The sequence below is a fragment of the Xiphias gladius genome, chromosome 22, assembly GCF_016859285.1.
Source record: "Xiphias gladius isolate SHS-SW01 ecotype Sanya breed wild chromosome 22, ASM1685928v1, whole genome shotgun sequence".
In the NCBI taxonomy this organism is placed as follows: Eukaryota; Metazoa; Chordata; class Actinopteri; order Istiophoriformes; family Xiphiidae; genus Xiphias; species Xiphias gladius.
In genome coordinates, this window is record NC_053421.1 from 14,600,350 (window position 1) to 14,621,299 (window position 20,950).

Below are 20,950 nucleotides of genomic sequence, written 5' to 3' on the forward strand. Positions count from 1 at the left end.
CGGGGGACCCATCCGTTTCAGCGTGCTGAAAGTCAGCGGAGACACCTGCCGCCGTTTCGCTGCTGTGTTTAAGTATGGCACACAGTCTCACCGGATTGGCTGGCCTGTCTTCACACACATTCAAAAACACAGTGTCAATATGGATCCACGGTTCCAACGGTTTGTGCCACTATGCTAAAAATTGAGTATTACAAACCCTACTGGTACGGGAAGATGGCCACACTCCATAGGTAACTAATCCGCAGGGGAAGGCAGGAGGAGAAGGAGAGAGGCAGTTGGTTGGTTATCTAAGTGGGGTGTCTGTGTGCGTCGGGAAGAAGACTTTAAAAAACCTTCCCTCATTCTCCTTCTCTCTTTCTTTGTTGCTCAGTGGAGAATGGAAGGGAAGGGGGACAGAGGAAGATAAAGAGGGTTCTATTCAGGCAGTGCTAAGCCCCCCCTGAACAGCTTCTCTTGGTGGGAGCGCTTAAACAGACAGGGTTGCCTCCCCCCCAGCAAGGAAAGCTGCTGAAAGGAGGGCAACATACGGCGGCCAGAGACGCGCTATTGTCCCCTTGTCCCTCTCTTTTAATAGGCCTCTTCATTTCCAATCAATCCTGCTAAATGCAAGTTTAATAGCTTTTCAATAGCAGCTTTCGCCCCCCCCCCTCCAGAGGGGAGCTGGGATTTTCTCTCTCTCTAACCCCTTTTCTCTTTCCACATCTCTTCCCCCTTTTTCTCGCTCCATTCTCTCTTGTTTTTCTTTCTTTTTGAAAGGGGGGCTTCCGAGGTTGTTGGCAGTGTTTATTCCGCACTCAATTATCCACTTCATCTCGGGCTGCACCATGGACTGAACCCTGCCCCTTGCTCCCCTCTCATTTTGCACCCTCCCTCCTCCGTTACCCAACAACACAATTACAGCTGCCAAACAGTGAGCTCATCAGGAACGTGAACTCTCCACAACTCAGACCATTGTGGTTCTCAACAACTGCCTCAAACCCCATTTTCACATGCAGCCATTCTCTCTTACTCTCCAGCTGAGCCAAAAGAGGTGTTAATAGATAGCTGAACAGAAAAAAGATCAGAGAACAATGCATGTTAGTTCACCAATTATGTCTCCCTGTACATCATTTCACCAAAGTGTCTGAAAAGCCTATTGAGCTGTAGGTGCAAATAGGTAGACTGTATGTGTGTCACACATTGTGGATCAAAAGAGGCCAATTTGACAGCGTCAATGAGAAGTGAAACGTCTTTGCTCAGGCTATTAGGCGTTCAGCGAAGGCTGGCATTTTCCCATCATACCTTCAAAAATGCTGTTTTTAAAGTCTGCCTGCCTGTTCCTAACATTCTGCCTTCATTAGCTATTGAGCGTTTTCATATGCCTCCCCTTGCACAGTGAGTTAGGGATTTTCCTCTTTTGTACTTGCAACAGTACAAACATTGATTGCAATTAAGTATCTTGCCCAGAGTATCTAAATGTTTACAATAGGTAATAATTCACTGCATATGTTGTTTGTTTGGATGGATTAGATGCATTGAATTGTTTCTCTTTACCCCTCCCACATACAATTTCTCATGCTCACGTATGGCAATTAACACTATGCACATACACACATACATATGCAGCCGTACAAATACAGAGTACAGAGTATGTACTATTGCAAATGTCTTCACACCATATGAGTGATTCATTGCTCTCCAGATTCCTTATTGAAAATGCTCAACAGAACATCTCGACTGGCTAATGACTCATGCCAGATTCCTTTAATTCCTCCTTGCTGAATTAGACAATTCTTTGACGGTGTATTAGCAGCTTAATTACATGAATACATTTCTGACGGGGAGAGAGGGAGAAACAGAACCAGACAAAGAAACAGTGGAGGAGAGGCAGTCACAGGAAGTATTGAGCTGTGGGTGTAAAGAGGCTTGTTCTCGGTGTGCTATACTGTCACGAACATGCATGCATGTACAAAAACACACACCATAGCTTTCAGTGTTTTTGCCAGACTCAAAATGAGGAGCTTGTCTATTGGCTGCAATTGAATCACATTCAAAAAGAAAGATTTGAAACCCCTTCAAAATCCCAACATTTCTGCAGAGGATGTGAGTTTATTCTGCATGTCTTCGTGCATGTCATGTAACTAAACATGTACGATGTGTATTAGTTGTACCACATATTGTATGCTTGCCATCAAAATTTAGATGTAGTACTCATCAAGAAAATAATACCACATTTACTCTATTTCTTACCTTGTTCGTGTGTGTGTATGTGTGTGTACTTTTCCATCCTCCAGTAACAAGGTCAAAACACATTTGGCCTGATACATTTTAATCCGGATTTCTCAAAATGGAATATCATTTCACGCCGCTGGACGCACATGGGTCTAAGTTTATGTGTGTGTACATTTCTGCCCGACAGCGTGAGCTCAATGTGTGTGTGTTTGCCTTTCTGAAAATGTGTCATGTATGTTTATGTCTGTGTGTTTGTGTGTACATCTGAATGTGTGAATGAGCGCGGAGGGCGGGGCTGTGTTAATAGGGAAAGCAACTTGTCAGGCACCGGAGGGCACATTTAGCAGTTACTTTGACACTGTAGCCTCTTTTAAACAGAGATACTGCTATATTGCCATTAACAAGACCCCTCATTAGGCCACCTATGCTTGTTTACACTGAACCCAACAAAGCCGGCATAATGCCGCACCTGTGTGCGATTTTAGATAGCATGCCAGCATCCCAGAATCAGAGGTGTTACGTGTAACACAACACCATCAGCGTCTGTCTCACCATGCCAGCTCTCCCTTTTACACAGACGTCGATCTGGCTCTGTGACTACCTCCACTGCGGCTAAAAGGTGGAACAACAATGCCCCCCGTCCTTCCATGTTCGTACCTTTTATTCAGAACGGTGAGGCGGAATAAAGTTAAAACATTCCGCCCTTGACCAGGCTGTATAAAAGGGGCTTGTGACTTTGCTGTTTCTATCACATGGTTGGAGTTAACTGCAAAACAGCCTCTCTGACTTGGACACAACCTATTAAAGAGCTTTGCGTCGACCCTGGCACCGCCTGCTCTCTCTCTCCTTCATCTGAACTGATAGAGATACATTCACATCAGGAAGGATCAGGAAACGATGGACAGATGTCAGCAATGATCCGTCCACCACTCGACATCTGCCTTGATAGAATTAGATTGAACCAGTCTCTCTGTGTGTGTGCGCACTGAAAACGTGTATGTGTAAGCGCTGGCCATGATGCTAAAGACTGAGAAAGATGATGGCACTGCAGATGACCTTTAGATAAAATGTGGCTCAAACACATACAGTACAGTGCATTAACTACCCAGACAACACAGTAATAATCTATTACGACATTTTGGTAATCTGACAAAAAAAAACAAAAAACCTTCCAGGCCATACGTCAATTTAACAAGTCACGTCCTTCAAATAAATTATAAAATAACATCAGACTCTTGTTTGTAACAGCTCAGGAGATCCACTCTGTCCATTTTCCTGTGTTTTTACAATGACACTCAAATGCATATGTTCATTCACTCTAAGAGGCTCCAAGCTGCGTTTGCAGAGAGTCCCTATTTTAGTTCCTGATTTTACTCCGTGTCCTTATTCCCATCCAGTACAAAGAGTGCAACATCTAGTCCTGTGGGCTCTATAAATATAAGTGCTCTCAACTTGACTGGACAATTTGCTCTGTGCAGTAATAATTCAAAATGTTAAAAAATAGCGCCCGCTATCTACTTGCATTTCCGAGGTGGAGGCAAAGTCCTGGTGTGAGTTTTCCACAATAAGAGCCAGAGAGGAGAAAACAAGGAGGAAAAACAGCGGAAAAAAAAAACAAGCACAAAACAGGGCAATTGGCAAAAAAGTGTCAAGCTTGGAATAAACAACCCCTTTCCCCAAATGCCATCCATTGTGCCTTGTCTAGATAAGGCTTCTAAATCGGGCTGGAAAATGCAAGCTCCATTTCTCTCTGTATGGAATTATTATCCCTTTGTTTTGAGTCAGGCTCTTTTGTCTTCCTCTTTCTGTGTGTGTGGTTGTGTATGTGTGTGTAGAACCAAACAGTAGTGCTGACCTAGCTGAACCGAATAGTATGTCCCAACGGGGACCCTGCACCCATCTCATATTTGATCTGGCTACCAAACTCATTACCACGATTCCTACAGAACGTCTGAGGGCTTGATGGGGGCTAACAGCAGATGCCACCCACCAACTTGTGGATGCTCACACATGTACCACATGTGTGAGCAACTCTGTGTTTTTCTTTGACCGTTGCAAACAGCTTCAGCTTGTGCCTCTACAGATGGTCTTCTCTCTCATACCTTAATGCAGCCGGGCCTCTCTTCAATCCTTTCTCTCCCCCACATTGCATTCCAGCTACACTCCCACCCACTGACTCTCACTATCGTTTCTCCCATTCTACGTTTTTGTGCCCAAATTGCAGTCTAACAGCTTTTTAAGAGCTGTTTTGCTGGAGTTTAATCCTCCTAGCTTCTCCTTTCAGCCTTTATTCCATTGTGGAAATCTTGGCTCAGGCCTAGACCCTTTTTAGAGAGTGGACCCGCTCATCCACCCAGCCCCCCCGTTGCTTTGCTGATACCCCCACCCAGGGCATTCTCTTCCATTCCTGCATCCCCCTGCAATCCAGCCCCATCCTCTCATTCCTCTGTTTATCACTCATATGTCTACAGTCAGTGAGCCATGATCCCTGAAATCAATGCCTTGCAGGCCCCCTTTGAGAGTTATATAAGGTGTTACTAATTGTTGATTTGCTTTCTCCATGGCTCTTTCTGCCATCACTCTGCTTTTCCAGTCTCCATGTCAGCTGTCATCTCTTGCCAGCCTCTCCCTTTGCACTTTCTCTCCCCATCTCTTCCTCTCCTCTATCCTGTATCCCATGTCCCGTTCTCTCACTCTCCTGCATCCCCAGTGTGAAAATCACAGGGGTTTGTGTCAGCTTGTCAACACAACACTAAAGAAAGCAGGGTATGGGGAGCAACAGAAAAAAAAAAGAGCCACTACATGTTAGAAAGACTGTAAAAACTGAGGTAAGGTAAAAATGGAAAAAGTGGGCTCCTGTCAGCTTCCAATTGCAGAGGAGCGGGCCTGAGAGGGGATTGATGGAACGCTGTAATCATTCTGTCTCCAAGGCTGTCACCAGGAGGTTTCTCTCTGCTGGAATAGGGCACTGCACACATCAGGGCAGTAGTGGCAGCAGCAGGCTGATCGCATGGGCGAGCAGCGGCACAGTTTCTCCCTGGGTACCTGCTACAACAGATGCAGTGGATAGAGTAATAGAGTGGTATGCATACAAGGAGAGGAAGAGGGGGAAAAAAAGGAGAAGGCTGGGGGGTGGGGTGGGGGCATGAGTGCTGATGTGACATAGTGAGTGTGTGAGCGTATGTGAATGGTGCAGTGCCCGACAATGTGCCATAAATACACTCATTCTTGCACTGTCTTCTCACACTTGCCGCTCACACACACACACACACACACACACACACACACACACACACACACACACACACACAGATGCACACTCACTGTCACAGTCCCATATCTTTAGGGTTTCTAGTGGGCAGAAGCATCTCTCTGAGTATAATTCTAGCACAGCTTTTAAACAGCTCCCCCACTCTGAAGCCAAGAGCCAAAGAGCTGAGAGCTGACTCCATGTAGACAGATAGCAAGTGACTGGCTGGCTGGCAGGAGGACAGGAAATAAAAAGCCATGTAAAAAAAGAGAGAAAAGAGGAGGGAGTCAGTAGTGGCGGTATGAAATTGTCTGTACACATCAGCCAGCAGTGTTGACAAGATGTTGATTGAGCTCGTCTTGTCATTTCGTTCCTGCTTACCCCCTGGTGTTTTAACTGTTAGACAGCTGCTGGCTGGATCTGTGTCACAGTTCCAGCCCTTTTGCCCCCCCCCCTCCTTTTTGTCTCTGTATCCCAATTTCCCTCTCTGGCTCCCTCCCCTTCTTTCAGCAGTGTTTGGATGGAAGGGCTTTCAGTATAATTTACTGTGCTTTTAAATCATTAACTTCTTGTGCTGTTTGCAAAAGCCCTGGTTTAGTGTGTGCATAACAGCTGACATGGTGGATAAAACAGCAATGGTACAAAACATGTGACCGACAGGCAACTCAAAGATGGGACACAAATTTAAAAAAAAAAAGGAAATCTTTTCCCCAGATGCAGACGTGACAAGTAAAAAAACAAACAAATGTATATATATTAATAATAGATTAAAAAATCCATAAAAAAGAAGAGATAATGTTAAAATTGCCCCCATCTCTTGCTTTTTCTAAAAGGCAGTGGAAATGAAAACAAAGGAATTCTCTACGTAGATTCTGTGCTGGGACTCTGGGCCTAATGCCCTTGGGTGTCAATTAATTTAGTCTAGGGATTTGCGGCCTACTCTTCCTAATTGAGCCCAGTGGAGACCCCCTTGGCTCTCCATGATAGGAAGTAGTGCGTTTCATAATTAATACTTTTTTTTCCTTTATTATTATTATTTTTTAATGAGGGTGGTAATGTTGTAAATGTATGCATTTCATTAGAGTTAAAGGGCCATCTATGCTATTGTTCACTTCTTCAGTGTTTGCTGCTTGTGAGATGAATAAGAGAGAGAACCTCATTCGCAAGCAGCAATGGCACATTGAAGCCAAAGCTGTACTTTTGTGTGTGTTTGAATATAGCAAGCTCAATAAGAGTCTCATTAGTGTTGCTTAATATGTGTGCTTTTTAAAGCTTAGAGGTTAATGCCCGACTTGCCTCCATCTCACTGGAGCTCTCTTTAATTTGATGCATTATTCTTTTTTGTCAGCAGCTGACAAGAGCCTCTTCAGAGAAAGCAGCTGAGCTGTGTTGTGAACTCTGCAACCACCAGGAACACAAAGGCGCAAAAACACTTCTAATTAAACCTGTTTAAAGTGTTTCTCTTCACTTTCCTTCGTAGCACCACATTGCAGAAGATAATTCTGAACTATCCTATCGTCCCATCTCTCTGTCCAGAGAACATACCTCCTGGCGATCAAACGAATTACCTCCTCTCCCAGGAGAGCCATGGATCCAGTGAAAACAATAAGTGTGTGATTCACAATGCTGCCACCTCTCCGTTCTTACAAACGGTCTTCAAATTGCCATTTATTAATCAATGTCTGTGGTTAGTCTGTGACCAGAATTTCTGCTTCCTTTCATCTGGAGGTGGAGAAAAGGCAAGTTAATTTAAAATTTAACATCAAATTTTTATTCTGTTCAACAGATTGTCTATAACTTGAAACATTCCCCTTAAATTACTGATGACTAAGAGCCTCCAGAACACAAGAAAGGGAGGGAAAAAAAATGTTACCTACCAACCTCAATACATCCTGCTTTGTTTTGAGAAAAAGAAGGGAAGGGGAAAACTAATTTCCTGAAACTCCATTTTTTAAGCGTTGATTAGTAAAGGAGCATAATTAGAGTGAAATGTGAAGTCAGGTTTTTTTCAGATTGTGCCGCTTCCTCTAAAAAATCAGGCCATGATTAATGAATAAATGATTAATGAGCGAACTAATTAATCAATTAATTATTAAGCAAGCACTCTGAACAAGAAATGGGTAGGATGACGGAGAACAGTGGATATAAGAGATGGTTAGGGTGTGTGTTAGAGAAAAAAGGATTTAGGATAATCTGTCTGTTTGTTCTGTCAGTTTGTTTTGTCTTCCGTTGCAGGGTAGGATGAGGAAGAGGGCGGATGGGAGGAGATGGAAGCCTCAGCCCTTGTCTTGAGCTTCCTGAGTCAGCCAGCATCGTCTTGTGTAAGAGCACTTGACCTCAAAATGCTGCATTTGCAAGTTCTCCCATACTTTTTGGTAGTAGTGAAGCCTGGAATAACATTTGCCAACTGCGGTGATGATGTTTGCATTGGGCTGTAAGAGGCCATAGGACCCAAAACCAAGATCTCTGAAAAGGCTGATGGTAATGCAAAGTTCCCTTCCCTAACCAGTCATCTCTCCTCCTCCTGTCTTTAACTAGGACGCCCCATCAATCTTTGATAATGTGCAGTGTGGGTCTGTCCTGTGTGACCAGGCTGATGAGACATCATAGCAGGGATTGATGTATGAAATACGGGCTCAGAATGTAACTGTGATATACTGGACGGTTTCAAGTCAAGTTTGACCTTTTTTCCCAGATATTAATCGCCACAGTGAAAGCATATAAGTGTGATATATCTCTCCCTTAGGAGCTCTACACACTTTATTCTTTGACATGGGCTTCTTCAATACCTTTAGTTCAGTGGAGGCGGGGGTTTTTCATGTCTGCCAAAAGTTCCCTGAGCTGCTACACAACAGGATATGGGACACAAAATATTATTTTATCAGCGGGTGGGTTTATTGTTTCTATTAAAATGCAGCATTACTCTATAATGCTGCATTTTCCCCACCTCCCCCTGACTCCCGGCAACACATCCTCAAAGCGAGAACATGAGAGAAGGATCTTTCATCCCTGCATATCTTTCCTGGCGTTTACTGCTGGCCTTATTAACAGAGTTGTGAGTGACGCGGGCAGAGTGTGCTGGGAGAGTCTCGAGGGGCTTTGATGGAGGCAAACGACGGCGCTGCAGCAAGCTGAGGGCAAGATCATTCTTACGTTTATCCGCTCAAAGTGCCTTGTAAACTCCTTTGTCAATGTACCCTTTTCCCTGACACTCCTTTTACTTTCTCTGTACCCTCTAGTCTATTGTCTATTGTTTTTCTGTAACGGCCACTGGCTGGACTAGTGCTGCATTCTGTCCTAATCATACCATGGCATTGCAGATTTCCTCAGAATCAACTGGGTGTGAAAAGTCTTTGTCACGCTGGGTGAGTTGGCTCATTAACTATGAAACCCTGGACATATGGTGGCTGTGTGTTGGGATGTATCATGGCAGAGAATGCCGTGGGTTGGGCTCTTGACCCTTGCCTGGCCTTTAACACCTTACCGGCTGCACCAAAGTCTTAAACACTTCATTGTGCACTCTGTTTCGGGGTGTGTTTTTTCTTTGGGGTTTTACTCTGGATGAAGAATGTATGGTTTGCATTAGGGGCAGATGTGTACTATGTGACTGTTTTACCAAACATATAGCACACGCCTTTTCTCTGGCTGCACTGACATACACAGATGGAAACAGAGTTTGTCTGTAACACACTATTTGCCCGGTAGAAGTAAAGCAATGCTAGATGGTAACACTGCACGTATCTTTGACAGCCAGACTTTTACAGAGAAATCTCCTTTTGTCTGGTGTGATAAGCCTGTTAATTAAGTTGAAGGTCTAACAGGAAGATGTAGAGCATCCACCACATTGACATTGCCACCCAAATAGAACCACATTACACAGGGAACTGAGTTCAGGTTCTTTTCAAATATCTGGTCATACTACAAAGACAACATTTTTTTAGCAAACTTTAAACTTCAGAAATATCTCTCTTGAGCTCCTTTCTCTTTCAAGCATTTTATCTCTCTATCTGCCAAACAAGACTTTCTTTGCAGGTCACATCTACTGAGAGGCCTCAGGTTTGGGGCTCTGATAAACAAGTGGAGCGTTACAGGCTCTTAAGCCCATCTGGTGAGATGATCGATCATTAGACAGAGTGTAAAGATAACTCCCTAAGTTTGCCTGCTGGCTACCAGTGATTCCATATCACAGGCGCAGGATATGGTATGAATCACAGGAAGTTGAGATCAATCTATATAGATTGTGCCGCTTGATTACAAATGAAACCAAAAAAAATCCCATTTGGCTTAGCTAATTGGATGCCTCAGAGTTGGGCTGTGTTTGTGTGAATGTGTGGGTGTGTGCGACGTGTGCGTCTACGTGTGTTAAATAATAGCTTTTTAACTTTCTCCTATTACCGATTTCTGATATGTGTTGACCCCTCTCTACAATCTCTCCTACCTGCACTAATTTACTTTGCACAGTCCATCGTGCTCTTAAATCTCCCTTCTTGAGGGAGTCTTCTTTTAAGTCTTAATTAAAACAGAGTCAAAAACCCCCCACCCTCCCAGGGGCTGGCTGAAAGCAGCTTAGAACAATCAAGAGGACGGATTAGAAGTGAGAAGAAAAGAAGAGAAGAGGAGACGCGAGAGAGAGGGAGGGGGGGGGGAGAAAAAAACAACAACGAGATTCGGAGGGCAGAGAAAAATATTGAGAGGAGCAAGAGAACTGACCCCTTTCCTTCATCCCCCTGATCCTCTCTCCTTCCCCCTTCGCTCTGTCTGTCCCTCTCTCTCAGGGCTCCGGAGTCTTCGCCTGACCTATTGACATTCAGCTTCTCGGCAGATTAAGCAGCGAATGGAGCCTCTGGAAAGGGTAAACACACCGGAGGAACAATGACCAACAGGCGGCAACCTTATTGGATTCTAATTAACTGCCAGGAGAGATGGCTAGGGGCATGTTAAGTGCTTTGGGACACAAGTTAGAGCCCCAGACCTCAAGTAGCAGAGCACACATCACCTAAACTCCCCTGCTCTCTTGTAGATTGTCTCTGTCTTCCTTTATCTCCCTCTGTATCTCTCTATCCTTTACTATTCTTCTCTCTTTCAATCTATTTGCCCACTGTTTCACATGTGGCCCATGAGAATGAGGCAAACGGAGGCTTTTAAAAGTACTCCTCAGAGATCTATCTGCCACCCCCCTTTCCTGGGCTACCTCTCCCTTTCATCCTCCCCCTATGTTTTAACAAGGTGGAATGAGGCTCATCCCCCAGAGGTAGTTGTTTGAGCGATAAGGTTAAAAAAGGCTGAAAAATTGGGAGAGATTATTTGATACTGAACAGATCGAATTATCTGGAGGTAGGGAGAGGGATGACGGAGAGCAAAATCATTTTTCAGCATCGCCCTCGGGAGGAGCACTACCAGGAGGACTGAGGGAGCTAAATGGGTAGTAGCGTCGAACTGAACCTTGGTGGTCACAAATCTGAAAATACGACCGGTTCTCTTCTTTGTTTTGTACTCCTGTACCAATTAAGCAGCATGCCAATTTGAGTGGGAGCCCAAGCAGGTCTTTCTATATGTGTGAACCTTCTCACTGGTGCAGTGGGTCCTCTGTCTTTTCAGTGGTCCCCTGATTAGTCCAGCTCACGATGGTGCTGCGGTTTCTGGGTACCCCTATATGGGACCACAAGCACTAATTAGACTGGTCTCATTAATGTGTTAGTGTGAGAGAGGGCCATGGCCATCATGGGTTGAGGCTGACATTGAAGGGAAAAAGGCAATGCCCTGCTAGAGATAGGCCAACGTCACCTCAGGAGGCATATAAAGCAATTCATTAGTTGGTGTGAAAACACACACGCACATACATAAAATCACACATACGCAAACACAAACACACACACACACACACACACACACACACACTCTCACACCTTGGTGTGAATACAAATACTAATGTTATGGGTATTCCATGAACCTGTTGCTTGTTAACACATTACCTGGGATCAAAGAGGCAAAGGCTGGAAGGAGAGAGGTCTGGAGGAGTCATTATTTGTCGAGAAAAATTGCAGCCCAGTGTTATGTTTGTCCTCTGGCATACCTGGCAGAATAGAGGTTTCATCTGTTTCAAAAAAACGGAGGGATCTCTTCATTCATCACAATCATGTGAGTCTTTGAAATCGTCAGAGTACTTTTTTTTTTTAATTTAAGCTGGAAGGAAATGAATCAGAGCCTCAGTTGTGATCTAAGCCTGGAGGTATAAAAGGGATCCACATGACCACTGTCCATTTCCACACCATTACAGAAACAGTCATGGCTGTAATAGGTTGAATTGGGCCATTGATTTCTCTCATGCACCATCTCTTTTACTGAAAAAAACTACTCTGTGCGAGTCCTGAGATACACCCAGTTGTTTTTTACAAAACATCACATGCTCAAAGACAGTTCACACAAAATCTAAACTTTATCCCAATGAAAGAACACACACACTCACACACAACCAATACAAAATGTCCAACCTTGAGTTCCTGGGGAGTTAAACAAAGGACTGAGTTTAAATTGGCTTTTAAAGAACTCCCCAGCACAATCAGGGAGTTGACTTGAGCTACTATAGACTGTCAGAGGACTGTTTAGAGAAAGAAGGGTAGTTAGGCTGAGGTCTATAGTGCATTGAATGGCTAATCTAAACGTGTGACAGCTGAAGAGCTTCCCTTCGCCGGCTTCAAAAGGCCTCCGATCAGGCCTGACTGCCCCTCAATCTTTGGTCAGCTGTTTTAACTGGCCTGTGAGTGAGTGGCTTCATTAAGGGCCTATTTATCTTTCCCTGTATAACAGTCCTGAAAGACTGGTGACATGCTAAACACACCCACGCACCGCCTACATGTGAACCTGAGCAGATGCACAACTGCCTTAGCACACGAAGAATATTCAATAACACATTGAGACTAGTTAAGAACGTGGGTCTTTTCAGTTAATTAAAAAGATTTAAAATCTCTTTTTTTTCTTAACTGTGCTGGTTTTAACAAACTTACAACTTGTCTTTTCTCTTTTACCAGACAACCCACATCTCCTTGTTGGCTTTCCTGCAGCTCTGCCATCTCACAAGTTCTCTCTAGAAACCAGTTCAGGCCAGGTAACCAGTGATTCCTTTGAGGGTTTGGCATGTGGCTGCGTTGAACTGTAGTGCCACCTGCACAGAATAGCAGACCAGGTCACCCCATAAGACAGAGCCCCGACACACAGACAGGAACCCTCCTAAACAAGCCCCAACAAACAGCTTTCTGTAGCCACTCTCTGCCTTTGATCTTAAGAAGCAGAGATGAGATCTGTCTCCTCTTTCCTCCCCTCTCTTTTGCCCTTTTCTCTTTTTCTTTACGGCATCTCCTTGTATCTCTCTTTCCCCTCCCGCTGAGCAGGTGTATTAAATGAGGTGACGATGCCAGCAGCATTGGGCCGTACCTCAAAGTGCAGTCTGTGAAGAGGGCTTTTCTCTCTGTCCCTCTTTCCCTCTTATCTCTTATCCTTTCCATCACCCCATCTCCATTACTCTCCCTTTTCCGTTCCCTTTATGCTTCCATCGCCTTTCCTCCTTTTAACATGTTCCCTCACACTCTTGAATGTGAAATAGAGAGGGCCATGCTTCACATCTATTTGAATTCATCTACATCTCCCTGTCTATTTCCGTCAGTGCCTCTCTGTCTCAGCCTATTGTCTATTTAGCTATACGTCTAATTATGCTGTCTCACTTATGTAATTAGCACAAAAATAAATGGCTTCTGTAGCTTTGTCTCTCCCCTTCACCCCTCCCGTTGCAGGCTCTGAGAAAACAAATTATGGAGAACAATAGGTACAAATGGCTTCTGCACCAAACCACATGATGGATGCAGCCTGTGTTCCTTGCATCTCATCCCTTTCTTTTTCCCTTCCTTGCTTACTCTCTTTACTCTCCCTCCCCTCTCCATTATCTCCAGCTCTATATGTCTCTGTTTGGGAACAGGGCAGGACTCGAGCACTCTCTTGCCCAACTACCCTATCATTGTATGGCTGTATCATCTGTCTTCCCTTCCAGGCACTGAAACTATATTCACACTGACATCATATTAGGCAAGGTCCTTTTTCTATTCCTTTCTTTCTATTCCTCTCTCTCTGCTCCATTCTCTCTTTCCCTTCCCCTGCTGTTGTCTCCACTGGCACTGTCCTCTCCTCTGTCCCCCAGAGCATTCTTTACACCACGACTGCAAAGCCAATGCCTGGGACTTTCTAAAGCAAACAGCCGGCATCCTTTGCCGTAGCCCCATCTGTGGATAGTCTGAGCAGGGAACAATCAGTCCCTCTCCTCCTCTGCTTCGTTCTCTTTCCAGCCCCCTGGGATCTGCACAGCACAAGGATGCCTCAGTCAGACGGGTGCAAAGTGCTGGAACAATGGTTGGGTTGCCTCCTCCAGGGGGGGGTGTTAGCTTCACCTCAGCCAGCTTGGGAAGCACTTAGCCATGTGTTTTTGCCCTCTTTGCAGCAGATTCACAGGAATGTGGCAGAAGCAGAAAAGCCTCCCACTATTCACCTTCCTTACCTCACCCTCATACACCCCCTATCCACAATTCTGCACTCACACACTGACACATGCAAGCACACAACCACTTTCTGCATGTCCAAGTATACACCTGAGATTTAATGTTTAGCCCGAGGTGCTGAAATATCAGCTTTCTATTAATCCCCCTCAGACTTGCAGTCAGTTACACCTTTGTTGTTTCTTCACCTTTGCCTGCTGGAAGAAAAAGCAGGTTTGGTTTACACCAATTCAAGCATATCCATTACCTGAAATGCTAGGCTCCTGGCAGTAAATCCCTTTGACCTCTCTGCCTTCCTTTTCTTTCTTTCTCCCTCCTCCCCTTATTCTCACGCTGAGCCCGTTGCCATCTCTGCATCGGCTTTCATTCGCAAAACAGACGACAGGAGAAGGACACACCTTACCGTCCCGCCGTTTCAACCACCACCCACCTCCAACACCCACACACTTCACTGTGCCTCACGTCTCCACACGGCTCAATAACATTAACATGTTTTGCCACTGAGGGAGCCGTAGTTAAAAGCCTGATCGATAAACTTTGACTGACACCCCTCAATTGATAGCAAATTAGCTGTCTTCTCAAACAGACCACCCAGAGCTAGCCCCCCCTCCCACTTGAAAGAAAATGGAAATAAAAGAAATGGCTACACTTTCTCCAACCCTTCACTAAGCCTCCTACAACAATACAGATTCATTGTCCAGAGGAAGAGGAGACTAAGCCACAGCCAACCCACTATTTTGGTTATGGTTGAGTCACTAACACAATATTAGCCCAAGCGTTCTAGGCAGTTTGAACTGACAGGACGGAGAGATGAAAAAAAGAATAGGGGGGGGAGCTTGACTTCAAGGAATGAGTAGTTAGAGTATGCAGTCCCAAAAGCATATGCACTGTTTCCATCACTAACACAGTGAGCAGCAGGCAGGCAATCTCTTGTTTCTTTTAATGTGTTTTTACCCCTAGTTGAATAAGGAGATGACATGTCCTGAGAGCTGAAGCATCATTAATTAGACAGTTGGACTTTGACGAATCGCTCCAGAAAGGGCACACAGCCCTGAAGATGCCAAACACTCATCTCAGCTTATCATCCTCTGCCCCAGTGTGTGCCCTTGACCTCTGCGAGTGTGTGTGTATATGTTAAGGGTGTTGCTTCTGTGAGCTCCTCGTGAGTCATTTTCGGATGATGTGCCACAAGCCCTAGTACACCAAGCTTCATACTTCACCAGTGCCACTGACAATCAAATTTCTTTTAAGGAGAGTAAGAACAGATGTAAAATAAATCAGCTTCTGGTGTTAAATAAATGTCGTCTGATGTTATTCCTAACTGAACTTTTTTTTTTTCCTAAGCCCCTTCTCAGCTGCCAGAATCCTTCTCCAACAGAGGTATCTCTAATACAAGGTTAAGGAACACGGTTGGTGAAGATAACACAGGAACAGATATTGCTGCAACGCAGAAGATAAATTTCAATTTGCTGTTGGTTTCTGTGTCTCGGCAGGAGATATGAAATTCTTGTCTTGCAGGGCAGGAATTGATTAGAAAATAAAAACGAATGTGCGGTCTAGTATGTCTGCCATTTTTCTGTTGTATGTTTTTTTCTGGGCTTAGGGTCTGTTGAAATGGTGATACATCTCTCTAGAAGGAAGTGACACTTGCATTTTAGGGGGAGATAAATGCAATCCAAGTCCTTCTTAAAATAGCTGCCACTGTATAAATGTGACTGTTTCCCTTGGGGGGCTGTTTTAATGACATGCACAGAATTAATCCCAGTTTCTCCCTCTCTCTATTCTTTCCATTACTGTGTTTGTACAGAAGAGTAAAAGAGTAAACAAGTTTTTGCTGTCCCCACCAGTCAGTACGCTTATGATATAGCCTGAAGTGCTCGAGCTGGGGAAGAAGACTCCAGGCAATGGCAGGAAGCTGACATGGCCCTTCCATTGTCCTATTCCCTATCATTTCCTCCCTGGATCCTCCAACTGCCCCAGGGAGAGACAAGGTGAGGATGTGCAGAGACAAACACAAGGAGAAAGCGAAGACAAAAAGAGGATAGGTGGGGAGAGGTAAAAATAATACCGGAAGAGGCCAAGTGCCATCCAGAGCTTGCTACCTGGCTATGCTGGCTTCCTGTGTTGAGCCATACCAGCGTACACATCCAGTTAAGTTGCTAACAGCTGATTGCAAGCCTCGGGCCAACCTGCCAAGTTCTTTATCTGTGTTTACCCGCTGATTAGAGACAGGCAACATTATGAAGCACCATTGTTTCCTTTCTCCTTCCAGTTTCTCCTTTCCTGCAAATAGCAAGTGCGTGTGCGGGAAGGGTGAATGGGAGGATATCTGTTTATGAAGAGGTGCAGAAAGACATTGGCATGAGTGCATGACACGTCTTCAGGATGGGAGGAAACAGCAGGCCATTGTTTAAGATCTCCATCGTTCATTACTCACTGTGTGTGCCTGTGTGTCTGCACGACCAAATGATTTGTGAAAGTGAAAATATAGAGGCTTACTACAAAAAACACTCAACAACAACATTCAAACATTCACTTCATAGTTGTTTGTTTAAAATTCTTAGGAGAGCAACAACGCACCTCTTGGATATATAGATTTTTATATAGCTATAGCTACAACAAATGCATAAATCTTTACAAGTGAGTCTAGAAAATTCATGGTCAATACAACACCCTAGCAGCAAAACCATTACACAGAGCTCAATTGGACAGGAAATCAACGTAGGCCAAAATTCATCCATATCTTTGCCATGACTATGTCTCCTAAATAATGCAAGACACTTCTGTTCGAGACTCAGCTGTGTTCAGATTCTGCTGCGTCTGCACTACTTTGCACCTCGTATCTAACACTCCTCATCGACTGGCTGGGGATCGTGCCTCCAAACTTTCTACCACTTACCTACTTTATCCTCAGTCTCTTTGCATCACAGAGGTACACAGGGAATGAAATTGATAGAGGGTGAGAAACGGGAAAAGTAAAAGGAAAGGTAGAGAGCATAAGCATGTTTGAGTGATTCTATGTGTTTGTGTTGGTGTGACAGAGAGAGAGGGAGAGACCAGAGTAACAAGATGGAGAAAAGGTTAACAAAGCTCAGCGGTCTTCCTTTGGTGTTTCCCCGCTGCTTGTCAGCTTAATCATCAAGACACTGGTGACACATCCGAGTCTTATCCCAGCAACAAGTCTCCCCTCCCTCCATCCTCCACACCCCTAACCCCCCTCCACCTTTTAAACTCTGTCTTCCTCTGCCCATCCTGACTCTCTCCAAATAAATCCAAAGAGTGACAGAACTGCAGTTCATAGAATATGCACGGTTTCCTAAAATGAACCTCTTGGGCCATGCTGCCACTACATCCACAAGCACATTTGTGCTACATTAGGAAAAGACAAATCTCTGGTAACGGTTAAGTGAAGGATGATGGGCTGACGAGGAGAGGGCTTGGTCAGGGCTCATTGCTTCGTCGGCTAGATTTCAGTTTTACATGTGTGCGAGCAGGCTTTCAACCTTTGGTCAAAATCTACCAGCCACCTCCGGGCCACTTAGCAGATATGCTTGCATGTCCTTGTATTCCATAGTCAAAAATTCTGTAACCAGTCAAAAGAGTTGTGAGAGGAGGCAAGGTGGAACATTTCCACGTCGTAACACTATAGTGAGAAATGAGTGGCAACACGACTTAAGAGGGAGGGAGAGAAACTTGTAATCTCAGCTCACAGCCTTTGAACTTGGCCCGATGAGACGCAAGCGACCCAAAGCAAAAGGTTCCAAAGAAGAGCTCACTGAAGATTACTCAGAATACTGATGCAGTGTGGAATCCATTTCCTCTGGGAGCGCAGGAGACTTTCCGAGAAAGTAAATTATCGGCGTTGTATAAGACTGAATACGTACAAATGTATGCTATATGGCATACACAAATTTCAAAGTGAAGCCAAATTTTGATCCTACACATACATTTATGAGTGCAACCAATTTTGAGCATTGGTGACTCTGTGCAAGCCCGGCACAAGAAATGAGGTCTAGAGTCTCTTAGGTTCTAATTAGGGCAGCTGTTACCATTTTCATTATTTGTGTATGAGTTAGAGGGAGAGAGAGGAGTTGTGTGTGTGTGTGTGTGTTGGTGTTGGGGTCAGGGGAAATATGCCATTGTCTGGTTATTGCCCCTTCTCATCCAGCTGTTGCTAGTCTGTCAGGGAGCAGAGGTCTACTAGTGTCAAATCCCTCCCCCGAGCTTTGAATAATGACAAAACCATGCGGAACCGGGGCTGATGGTAAAGATGTACCCACAACAAATGGCTATTAAGCACCCTTTGCCATTTGTGTTCTTCAAAGCAATGTGAAACTGCATGTGTTTCAGTATAGAAGCTGCAAACACTGTGTCTGATCGAGCCAAAGTAATTTAAAAAGCCTAAAAAGATTTAGATTTCATTACTCCCTCTTTTGTCCCTTGCAGAGAAGATCTGTGTCAGTGACTTGCTGTTGTGTGTTCCCTTGCATTTAAAATTTAATTATTTTCTCTCAGAGTGTTAATACCATGCACTAGTTTATCAGCGACTTTGAAATATGCTGATAAGTCAACAGTTGCTCAGTGTTAATTGCTGAAAGCCACTTTTTTTGCATCAAGACATTTGCAGCACTAAACTATTAGAGTAAATTGTACCAGCTGCTCAGAGAGCCTGCATGTTCATAATGATTATGTTTATACTGGGGGAAAAAATGTGGATGTTGTATTGTTTGTCTCTATTACAGAATCACATGGTAATGCATATCTTAAAGGTGGACAAGCTACAGTTACAAGCTAAACTTGCATCAAATTAAACGGTACTTAATTGCTTTTCAAAAAACAATTAATCGGTTTCATTTCCTCACACTCATGCTCTAGTTTTCCTTGATACTGAGTAGTTTGAGTATAAACACGGTGTTTGTTTTTGCCTTAAAGATTCATAAACAAACAGAGCAACTCAAATCTGCAAACAAAAAGCAGCGGGGGTGCGTTATGTCTCTGCATGTGTCCCGCGAAACGAACGCCGTTTCTCTCTCTATCCCTTCCTTCCCCATTCTCCCAATCTCTACCTCGCTCTCTCTCTCTGTCTGCCTTACTCCATCGCGAACGGCCGTGCTTGCCCATTTTAGACCATGAAGCCTTTTATCTGTTTACGCACTGTTCACAGTGACCACGACTGTGCTGGATCACGATTCAAAAAGAAAAACTTCAGACCAAGCCATAACAGCCCAGTGAAACCCCCAACCCCATTCCCACCTCGTCTCATCAGGCGTAACCTCTCGCTTTCGTTTCTTGTTTCATGGGGATCCTGGGGACCCCCGACTAACTTCGGGGGGGTGCGGAGCTCTACACGGCGCTGTCTCATTTCTCAGCGCGCTAGTTGTGTCTTCCCCACCTGCCTAAATTTCCAAGCATTTAATCCTCATTGGAGGATTCCCAAGAACATTTCTTGTGAATGGACACGCTGGTGTGTGCGTACACACGCGCGCGCACACGCTGCGGTCGGGAGCAAGGAGTCCCCCGGGTTTCAAAATCTGATAAGTCAAACTTTCCGTTCTTGCGCCACCTGCATCCGTAGCCTCGTGCCTGATCACTGGAACAGGGACATCGTCTCTGTCACATATCCGACATCTGAACCCGCGCGGAAACAATCACGGCTACCCTGCTGACCCACGCAGCGCCACCATTGGCCGGGGTTCCGGGGCGGCTTGCAGACCTCCTGGTGTAATCCCTCTTTCTAAACTAATTCAGCATTTAGCGACAATTTACAGCAGTGAATTGTAGCACTGCAGCACGGCAGCTGCCCCTCTATACCGGCGCACTGGATGGCTTGACGCAGCACGCCAGTATGGAGAGCCGTCCATCCTCTCTTTTAATAAAGCCCTTCATTATAATGATAACGGAAGTACGTCCTTACCTGTGGTCATAAGGCAAAAGATGAGGTATAACGCAGGCATTGTAGTTGCTCTGGCCGCTGACTGTGTCGCGTTGAAGGATTCACTCTGCTCCGTCTATGCGACTGAGCTGGATATGGTCCACCGCGGTACTGGAATAACACCGGACGGACAAGCGCACTGGGATTCGTCTATAACAGCATCCCAGTTTAAAGAAGTGACTTTGAATGGTCCGAACAGTCTGTAAACTCTCGGTTAACAACGCATCTCCATAGTTGGTAACTTTCCCCACTGCATCAGCTGCCTTTCCAGTGTCCGTTCCCCGTCACCCTGGCACAGATTTCACCTTTCGCCGAGCTCTCTAACAGTCCATGAGTGAGTCGGGCGTTTCAATCAGTAGGTTCGTCCACGGTCCACTTTTTGAACAGCTTGAGCATGCTGCGCTCGGAAGCGATGTCTCCTCTTCGACAGTGCGCAGTGATCAGCCCCGTGAAGTTGCCTCTCGCCCCCTCCGCTGGACACTCTCTCTCTCTCTCTCTCTCCCTCTCTGTTCCCACTGTAACACACTCACTCCTTCTCTCACACACCCTCTTCCCCTGACGATCTCCGCTGTTTACCTCTCACTCACTCTTTCCAATAGGAAATGCGCACTGGCAGTCATCTGGTGGGGGGAGCACAGCAAATCTGGCAGGAGCTGAGTCGGAGGAGCCCCTCTGCCTCAGACGCTTGCCAGGGGGGCCCAGCGGCTCCCGCCCCCAGGGGCCCGCTATTGGCTGAGCGGGTGTCATGGGGAGGGTATTTAAAATACTAATTCCAAGTTAAATGACTGTCCGAGCATTTTTGGGTGCAGTAACCAACACGGAGACTTGAATTATATTCACCTACAGATGTAATGATGGACAGATAATGCTAGATTAGGAAAATCAGTAATCGAGGGATACGTTTTAAAAATGCTACCAATCACCTATATCAGGAATGTTACAGAACAGTAGCACCATTCATGGTAACTAGCTCAATATAAACCTTAATCTTTGTTACATGTATCTTTGTTACATGTA

General features: G+C 45.0%; 1 protein-coding gene across 2 annotated transcripts in view; it reads right to left on the reverse strand.

Moving 5' to 3' along the window:
• kirrel3l (kirre like nephrin family adhesion molecule 3, like) overlaps nucleotides 1-20,562 on the reverse strand; it is a 33,145-nt gene extending 12,583 nt beyond the window's left edge. For both annotated transcript variants that reach the window (XM_040118746.1, XM_040118745.1), the window contains exon 1: nucleotides 19,916-20,562. In XM_040118746.1, the coding sequence (XP_039974680.1) occupies nucleotides 19,916-19,955 (40 nt within the window). In that variant the 5' untranslated portion in view covers nucleotides 19,956-20,562. The remainder of the gene's footprint in view (nucleotides 1-19,915) is intronic.
• Nucleotides 20,563-20,950: the final 388 nt, after the last annotated feature.